This window comes from Labrus bergylta, chromosome 21 (genome assembly GCF_963930695.1).
Source record: "Labrus bergylta chromosome 21, fLabBer1.1, whole genome shotgun sequence".
In the NCBI taxonomy this organism is placed as follows: Eukaryota; Metazoa; Chordata; class Actinopteri; order Labriformes; family Labridae; genus Labrus; species Labrus bergylta.
The window spans coordinates 11,560,894-11,571,069 of record NC_089215.1 but is presented as its reverse complement, the minus strand read 5'-3'; the positions used below and the strand labels follow the sequence as shown (position 1 = coordinate 11,571,069).

The following is a 10,176-nucleotide window of genomic DNA, read 5'->3' as shown; positions in this document are numbered from 1 at the left end:
AATGTGAGTCAGAGAAACGCGGAGAATAGAAAATCCGGATACCGGAGTACTGAGAGGATGAATTGGGATTATTTTAAAGAACAGCTGGAGAAAAGACACACAGCTACCTTTCAGCCCCCTCACCTTCAACTCAAAAGTCATGCACAGTGCTCATTTATTGGTAGTCTTCGACCATAGTGAGATAATCCAATTATTAAGAGTAGCCTGTTATTTTACCAAATTGACAATTAATGTGTTTTACCCCTCCATATAGTCCAACCCCAGACATGACATAGACCTATTGGATATCTGAAAATAACCTCACTTTACAAAGAGAGGGGGGAAAGATCTATTTCAGAATGAGTGTTAGTGCCACAAACGGACAGTTTAATATATTATTCTTATTTAGAAAGAGAGAAGTTATTCTAAAACCATTTTCTGTTTCGAGAAATATTCTCAACTAGGCCTATTTTAAGTTTGAAATGTTTATTTTGGGGCTTTTTATACCTTTAGTTAGAGATAGGAGAGTTGATGGAGTCAGAAATTGGGGGGAAAGGGGAATGACATGCGGGAAGCCATCGGTCGGATTTGAACCCATGCTGCCTGCTCGGAGGACTATAGGGTGTGCACACTAGGCTACCCGCGCCCCCAGAGAATATATTTATTTAGATTATTTCATGTTGCTATATTTTATTGACCTTTTTACTCAATTTTAAATAAGGTTTTAACTCTTTTAGTAACTCTTTTTATCCTAATTATTCCACAGCTTCAGATGTTGCTTGAAAAGCACTTAACATTGTATAACTTTGAAAGGTGCTACATAAATACAATCTGTCTTTTAATTTGTTATTATTATCTTATCAAGACAAGCTCAAGTTATGGACAATTTCCTGTATAATGGCAATGAGTTGTTTCAATCAGCCAACACAGATTGAGTAAATAAGACAGGAAGTGAAGTGACGGTAAGAGAGATGGAGGTGGGCTTTAAAAATGGGGCAGGAAATTCCTCTTTTAAATACAAAGACATATCTGAGGTCAGAAGTTGCAGGTCTAAGCTACACTTAATGTCTCCCACTTTAAAGTTGTCACACTCAGAATCAACACCCTCATACAGCTGCTGCAAACATGTCGGTTAGTTAGAAATGTTTTACAGTGTTTCAGATGAACTAACACACACAGCAGGCCCCTAATCGTTTTCTTCAGTGACACTCAGGATGTGTTTGCTGCACACCGTGGCTGTTTCTGCACAGAGGTTTTGTATCCTGCCACAGTTGCTGTCAGCCACATTAATATGTCAAAGCTACCAATCTAACCATTGACACAGTTTACTTTTCACTTTCTTCTCACAGGTTCAGATGTCTTCAACAAACCTGAGTACACATTTGAAAACAGTGAAAAACACAATCTCCCTTTTAAGTTAGTTTCATGTGAATTGATTTTTCTTAATCAGTCTGCAGCCAACACATGTTCTGATTTAGGCCTGAACGCTGTGGCATTTCCAGGAATATTAAAAATCATATAGGAGCCGAGAAGATCTGCATTTGTTACAATTTATTTTACATAAACAATTGTTGTAATGTTTGAATTAAAAAATAAATACTAAGAAAACAGTTTTTTTGATCGGGTCACTTTCCTTGGCTGTTGGGAAATATGTTTAGTGAAACAAACAACAGATGACCGCAATCACTATAGTGTAGCCTGTGGGAAGTAATACTCAGTTTGACCAAAAGATGGCGCTAAAGTCGTTGTCAGACAAGCCATCTCTCTGTCTCTGACTAAAGATAAATGGATTGCATAGATCAGACACATTGTTTTATGAAGACTCACACGCTAGTTAAAACAATATCTTTGATTTAAGATGAAAGTTAAGTCAGGATTTATGAATGCATTTTGCACAATATCAGCCCATTGGAGTCTGTGTGATATTAATGTTTATAATCACTACAAAATAAGTGATTGTTAACTAGAATTCTATTACAGTTTTATTTTGCTGAACCGTATCACTCTTATTTGTTCATCTTCAGCAATTCAATTGTTATGGTTTTAAATTTAGCATCGTGAATATCGGATACTGGGAAACAAATATGTTGTTGAAGTAACAGATATAGATAGATAGATAGATATAGATAGATAGATATAGATAAATAGATAGATAGATAGATATAGATAAATAGATATATAGATAGATAGATAGATAGATAGATAGATAGATAGATAGATAAATATAGATAGATAGATAGATAGATAGATAGATAAATATAGATAGATAAATAGATACTTTGAGGTAAAAGGTCAGCCTACATTATAGACACAAGACTTAGGTTGTCAAAATTTCAGTTACTCTGATACTTTTTGATACCACATAAAATGTATAAAGATTATACAATGTCTGCCTGTTATTTGAAAGAATACCGAAATAAAAACAAAATTAAAAAAAATAGCCAACAGATTTTGAAAGAGCAAATTAAACAGTATGCAGGAGTTAGCAGCACCATCTTTGTGATGTTAAAACCATAGACTGTAAATATTACAGGTTAAAACAAGAGAAACAGGATGTAGAGCGCCTGGGACTTCTATGTATTTGTTGCCGCTGTATTGCACAAAGATAAAGTTTGATTTCTGGTATCACAACCACAAGAGAGCTCTTTACGTGTCTCGGTGTTTATGTAGCACAGAAAGTTAACTAAGATAAAAGTAGGAAACTAAATTTGCATCAAGCTACTTATTGTATAGCCTTTATATATTTGTTTTAAGATCACAAAAGTAGCCCACGTCTTGTGCTTTATTTTGAAAAGATGTGACAGGAAACGGGTTTGTGGACGCGCTCTGACAGGTGTATCAGTGAGCCTCAGTTCACCGGTGGATCAGAGCAGCGCAGCACTGCTCAGAGCATGTAGTGGAAACTCTTACCAGTGCCGTGGAGTTTAAAGTTTGTCACGTCAAGTGAGTTCAGTCTTCTCTGGAGACAAATGAAAAGCTGCTGCGCGTCTCTGAACTAGTCTGGAGCTAAATGACAAGCGGACCCGGACACGGAGACACTCAGTGATAACTCGGGGCGCGATGGAGAGCACTAAGGGATTACTTCGCTGCAAGATCGTGGTGGTCGGAGATGCGCAGTGTGGAAAGACGGCTCTCCTGCACGTTTTTGCGAAGGACTCGTACCCGGAGGTAAGAAGACAGACTCTTTTCTCAACAAACAAAAAAAAAACACGAGTGATGACTGCAGTACAAGTGCGCAAAGTCCCTGACACCAAACGGCATTAAGCGAAACTTCAAAACCTGCTTATGCTTGTCATTGTTTTACAACTAATGTAATGACATAAACGACGTTTATTTTGAATTATATGTTTGTGTTTTCCCTCTTTTTTGTTTTTGTTTTTGTTTTTGTTTTTTACTGACCTAGGCTACTGTAGACACTATCCAAATAAGAGCGTAACATGTGACGCCAAACTGTTTACTTTAGGCAGGTTATGTCATTGTTCATCCTATAATTTGATATGCTCGTCTCATGGTCATGGTATAGAGTTTTCTTTTTTTTTTTTTTTTTTTAAAACGCTGGCTGTATATTTTTGTATATATTATTATTATTATTGTTTTTTTTTAATCATGCGGAAATCTGCACAAAACAGATGTTTGAGCGCGATGCAGAAAGCGCACAGAGCTCTTGGAGCAGTGTGTTCTGTGGATACTGTCGCAGCCAGTGAGCCGACGTGCCAATAATCAACACCTGTTATCAACCTGTTTTTTTTTTTTTTAGTTTCGGCATTAAGAAACTTTAGAATCAAAGAAAACAAACAAATGAATGGTTTTTCATTATAGAGTCTTGACCATGATTTTTTTTTTTTTTTTTTTATTAAAAATGAATCAAGATAAAATAATTAATCCAATCTCTGTGATGGTTCTGTCTATATGATGACTGTACACTTTCAATATATTAACAGTACATGAAGATGTGAATTATTTGCAGATATATAATAAAATGCAATCAGTAAACTGCTTGTTGTATGAGGAAGTAAGAAATGTGTGACTGAAATATCCTCCTTATGCCAGTTAATTTAATTTCTAAATCGAATTCTTGAACTGTCAAGGATAATGAAATCAGAGCTTGTCGGCCTACATTACAATTATTGGAAATAGGTCAGAGCTCAATATTGGCGCTTCATCTGCTTTTCACACACGGTCTCTTGTGCCTCTGATGTTCCTGAGTGCAATATGCTTGAAATAATATGTGTGTTTCCGCATTGCACTAGCCGTTCTTGATTTTGAATCTTACATTGTACACAACCCTCCTTCACTTTCATCTCATTTGAGCCTCATATGTGTGATTTCAGAACTATGTTCCCACGGTGTTTGAGAACTACACGGCCAGCTTTGAGATCGACAAACAGAGGATCGAGCTCAACATGTGGGACACCTCAGGTGAGACGTGCTTGTGGTTTGGTTTTCTTTACTGGCTCGGTTCGATTATCAAACCGATGTGATGAGGAGTTGAGAAAGTTACTCGAGGCACTCCAGATTGGCAAGCAGATGAATCCTCAGAGCGTTCAACCACATCCAGGCTGTGGGCCAAAAATATTAGCAACCAATGCTGAAATGTGTCAGTGCAATCTGTTGGGAGTACTATATGTTTATAACCTATTTCATTCTGTTTGAGATGCAACATTTCTACACACAGAGCTTGTGTGCTCATCCAGTTTTTTTGTGCATCTCCTGTCCTGTCATCACTTTCACACTTGTGTGTTGTTGAGCCACTTAGAGAGTCGTATCGGCTCCGTGAGAGGATACACAACTTGTCAGTCAACAGTTGCCTTCTAACATTTTGTCTGTTTAATATCTGCAGTTCCTTTTTTAGCTGTGTCATTGTATGCTGCACCAATGCAGGAGCAACAGCATGGCGAGCTATAAACTCTACAAACCGACCTTTTAATGTTCAGGTTCACCGAAAAGCCCTGAATAAAGCAGATTCACACAACAAACACAGAGTTATACCGACTCTGTTAGATTGCCACATGGACGGAGGGGCCGAGAGCTGAACTGCCATTAATTTGTTTAAAGTTCCCAGCTTGTTTAGGTTAAAATGTCATAAATGTTCATTTATTTTTTTTTTACTGCAGGAAGACAAATGGACCTTTGGGGTCTCCTCTTCTGCAAAACAATTAAAATAGGAAATTAAATTCAGGCAAAACGTTCTATAAAGCAATTTTCCAGAGAATGAGAATCTCTCGCCATGGGTTTTGCTTTAGCTCGCTAGCTGGTTATTTTTTATTTACTTTATTAATGCTGAAAGAAGGGTCATTTAACTTACACTTCACACACATAGGGCCAAAAGCACAAACAGGTCCTATATTCATACATACAGAGGGAGATATCAGATTGTTGGGTTGGAGGTAAAGTGCTTTATTCTGGGCCACTTCTGCAGTGTTGGGGATGTGGCCTGTACTGGGACTTGAACTGACAACCATCTGGTTCCCAACCCAAGTCTCTACAAGACTGAGCTACTGTAACTCTTTTAGTTAGGTGTAACTGTCAAAGTCGACAGAGATGTAACTTCAAACATTTAAAAAAAAAAAAAAAGGAGGTTCTTTGAAATCTGTTAATGTCTGGTTGACAGCATGCACTCACATGTGACTAACAGGTCAAACAGGAGAATCATTCAGGTCTGTACAGAAGTTTCATGTTGCGCTGAACTGAAAAAAAAAGGAACACAAAGGTCAAAGCTTTGCGTAAGCCAAATAAGTTTCCAATGCCAAAACTCTTATTCAGGTATGACAAGCAAGTATCTGCGTACATGACTTTATTACGGTTTTAAAAAGCATGCAACGAAGCATTTTTCTTGTTACAAATAATAAGTTAGTTACTGTTGATTGCAGAGCAATTTGTGCACTCAAAGATGTGAAAGGAGCATCTTTTCAAAGCTATTGAGTTAACGCTTGTTTTTTTTTTTAGGAGTCATTTTTAGGCTTCCAAACTTTGTACTCAGCATTTTAAAGAAGAGTCTAGAGAGTTTGTAGAACAGTCAGATTCTTTCGGTCTCTGCACATAAGTAACGTTTTTTTTTCCCTTTGTAAGCCTTTAGGCCCTTTCGCATTTCATTTCCACTTACATAACTACACCTTCAAACTTGTTCTCAGACGGCCACAGAAGAGCGGCTTTAATGTGCTGCGTTCCATTAGCCTCCACCCATGTAGACACTAAGAAAGACCAGCTAGACAAGCTGCACAGTAAGAGCTGCAGCTGCTGAAGCTGGTGTTGCTTGTTAGTTTGAGGTGGGTGAGGTCACTCCACTGTGTTTGAACAACACCCTCTGAAATAGCTTGTTGTCTCTGCTGTCTCACACACACACACACATACACACACACACACACACACACACCTTTTTTCTCAATGAGCTGTGTGATGGATTACAATTATATAATATACTAAAAGGACGCTTAAACAGTCATTTACTCAACCGCCCAAAAACATTGGCTTCATCATTGCAGTGGGAGCATCCATGACTTAATTATGTCATCTCAAAGGCATCTTTTGCAACAATAGAGGCTGAACATCGTGGACATAGCACTCCAAGGTGTGATTGTCTGCAAGATGTTTCGGTATTTTCTCACCAAAGTTCACCAATCCTCTTCTGTAAATATATTTGACAAAAATCCCTTCCTTACTGCGCCTGATGCTCTGAAGTACAAAGAGGTATTATTTTTTAATAAGGAAACTTTAAAAAAAGGGTTATGGGAGGATAAACACCAGCTAAGGGGTGTTTTACAACCTGGCAGACCAAATACTGGAATTATTAATGGCTTTTTACTGATTTATGAAGCAATTACTCATTCATGGGTGTCTATATAACAATTTGCCATAACATCTTAGTAGGCCGAATTGTGCTGGAAGTTGAAAAAATTATACCGCTCTCATTTCTGCAAATAAACAAGTTCGCTTAGCTTAGCATAAAACCGCTTGCCAGGCTTTGTCGAACAGAAGCAATGTCTGTCTAACTGCTGCTTTTAATTTCTTCTTTTATGTGCTGTTGATTTCACTCACTGTTATTTAAATGGGCAACAGACAAGATATACAATAAAAGTATGTGAGCTTTAATGTTTGTTCAAAGAGATATAGACTTTAGTTCCCACAGCAAAGTAAAAAGACGCAGCAATGGCTTTTTCTATTATTATTTTTTTAAAGATTTTTTTTTTTGTGCCTTTACTGTAGAGATAGGACAGTGGATAGAGTCGGGAATTAGGGAGAGAGAGTTGGGAATGACATGCGGGAAAGGAGCTACAGGCTGGATTGGAACCTGGGTCACCTGCTTGGAGGACTATAGCCTCCATACACGGTGCGTGCGCACTAACCACTGCACCACCAGCGCCCGGTCACTGACAGCATCTTTTAGCCTTAAGGTGTGAAGCTTCCCTAGCTTGAACACAGTTTTTAGCAGACAAACATAAATGGTTTTATCTTTAGCCAGGCTAGCCCCCCCCCCCCCTCCTCTTCGAGTCAGAGCTAAGCGAACTGTTTGTTGGCTGTTTCTTAATACTGAGATAGTATTTAAAGACATGCAGCAAAAAAAAAGCGAGGAGGCACTTAAATCCCAAAAGAAAAACTTTTTCTTTAATTGGATGTCTGTCAAAAAACAGGCTTTTAATGATGTACATTATGGCAGATGATCCGAGCCTGACCTGAGCTGGATCACTCTAGCTCTCCATAAGCTCAGAGGAGAAGGGTGCGTTGCCTTACAGCTTCCCTGCAAGCTATTCCTGGTCGTTCTCAGGAGACAGGTGCATTGGCACCTACATCAGTATTACCACAACTCCCCCTGGTATCTGACTCCTCTTCCTAATGACTGAAGAGGGGGGGGGGCTACAGTCAGTTGGAGTGAATACAAGGATGGTTTTTATGTGTGCTGTAACAGTTGCCATAATACTTTTGAGTGCTCAACTTATGTTCAAACTTCAGTTTTTCTTTTTCCTTTTTTTTAATGCAATCACCAATTTGTTTGAGTAAGTACATGCTGATTTTTTTTGGTTTGTGTGTGTGTGTGTTGTATTCACGTGCATGTGCAGGCATGCATAACAGCCATGGAAACGTGTGTTGGCACTAAGTTTGTCTGTGTACGTGTTGGGGTGCATGGCATGCCAGTGTGTGCAGTGTGCATGACAGCAGGTCAACACAACTAGAGGAAATCGAACGCTCATTGTAAAGAAAGATGTTTTGCCAAGTGTCATAATAGTTTCTTTCTGAGTGTTTGAGTGTACAAACGCATAACAGCAAGCTAAAACAGGCTGATGGGTGCAGAGATGAATGATTTAATTAAGTTAGCTGCGAATTTTGGATTTACAATACAGGCAGAGTAGTACCAAGTGAAGGTCAAGTTAATTCTGCAAGTGGCTTTTAACAAAGCACTTTTGTTGCGAGTGGCTTCATACTACAGAAGGACGTAAATTTAATTGGTAATAGAATATAAACTTGGAGCAGATTTGAAGATATAAGACCAGAGCTCCTGTGTGGCCAGCAGATAAGAGCAGAAGAAGCTGAGTGTTGCTCCGTCTTACAGAGAGGAGAGTTTGTTCGGCAAGGTGCCAGAATAAGCCTCCGAGCTGCCCTCTCATTGTGCAGAAACAAACAGTGGATTTAATTAATCAGGCCTTCGCTGTGTGACCAAACACTTGCCCCTTGTCTGCTTCATTCTACATCTCACTACACCACCCACTGCTTCACCGACCTCGCTTGCTTGTTTTCACACTCCCTGCCTTGTAGGTTAAACTCCTTTTTTTTTCTTTTTTTCTTCTCTACCTGCCAAACTAAATTTCCCCCCGGCCTTTTTTTTTTTTCTGTTTACATCTCTGCTAGCCTTCATTTTCTTCCCAATCTCTCCGCCATCTTAATCTCTTTCCTTATTCTGTCTTTCATGCCGTGTTGTGTGTGACACTGAGTTAAGATTAAGATCACAACAACAGGCGTCAAGCCGAGATTCAAAGTGCATTCCTAGCCTTGGAAACAGCAGTCGACAGAAAAAAAGCCTCACCTCAAGGTCCATTCAGACGCTGTTCCGGGGGGGGCTGCTTTGATCATGTCACACGATGTTTTCTCTGCAGATAAAGTTTGCACAACTGTCACAGAGTTTAAGACGTTCAAATGTCAACTTCTTTTTGCAATTCAAAGCGAACGTATACAAGTCTTACATTTAAATTCATATCTTTGAAGTCAGTAACTATTGCCAGTTCAGGTAACACAAAGTGTATGAAGCCTTTGCAGTGCTTACATGTGTGTTGTTTCGAACTCGGTGCCAGTGGCAACATCCCTGGGGGAACAAAATCAAACCAGGGCACAGTGACAGTTTTCCATCACCAAGCAATCCTGCCTGTCCCCTTTTTTTTTTGGACCAAAGCCATTCCCCCCCCCCTCTCTGAAACCACAGAACAACAGGCGTCCAAAGCAAAACGCACACAGCGGGGGAAGAGGAAGACACCAAGGCCTGCGTCCATGAACCAGATCTCTAGTCCAGGAAAGAAACCGGCTGTTGTTGGAGGCGCCATTATCAGCTTTTGAGAAATCGGTCGGGCTCTAAAAAAAACAATTGTTATACACTGTATAATTTCAAGGCCTCCCTATACTTAGAGAAGTGACAAAAACACAAAATGCTCAAACCCCTAATGAAACATGTGGAGCCATCTTGCTTAGACCTGTCACCTCTCTGGTGTTTCAACTGATTTGCCTTGATGATACTTCAACATTGACGTTAACACTCTGCCAACACCTTATAATCAGTCTGAGGAATCACTATTTTATTTCACCTCATTTTTCAGTCAGACATCGTGTTCATGTTTGCCAATTCTGTTTGGGAGGTTGCCATAACCTATTAATTGCAAGAGACATATTCATCCTAGCGTTGTCCTTTTCAGTCCCCACCAAGGCCACAGTCGAGGTTACAACACAGACATAGTAACATCAAGAACTGAACATTCAAAGAAAGCACCCATTCATTCAAGAGAGAATTGCTCCATTTGTGCATAAGCCAAAAAAAAAAAAAATTTTCTTTCTGGTTTGCCTTTGCATTTTGTGGGACACTTCATTGTGCGCATTTTCTCTTTTGCCCAGTCTGAGCAATCCAGACTGACTTATCGCAATATGAACATCTTTTTTTTTTTTTTACTCTGCTAAGGGACGTTTTGAAAATATGTTCAAAGGATGTATAATTATCCCTGT

General features: G+C 39.1%; 1 protein-coding gene across 2 annotated transcripts in view; it reads left to right on the top strand.

The window, feature by feature from the left end:
* Nucleotides 1-2,828: 2,828 nt before the first annotated feature.
* LOC109996877 (rho-related GTP-binding protein RhoN) overlaps nt 2,829-10,176 on the top strand; it is a 31,090-nt gene continuing 23,742 nt past the window's right edge. Inside the window, exons 1-2 of one of the 2 annotated variants that reach the window (XM_020651205.3) lie at nt 2,829-3,147; nt 4,311-4,398. In XM_020651205.3, the coding sequence (XP_020506861.1) occupies nt 3,040-3,147; nt 4,311-4,398 (196 nt within the window). In that variant the 5' untranslated portion in view covers nt 2,829-3,039. The remainder of the gene's footprint in view (nt 3,148-4,310; nt 4,399-10,176) is intronic. The other variant, XM_020651204.3, reaches the window with a different exon arrangement.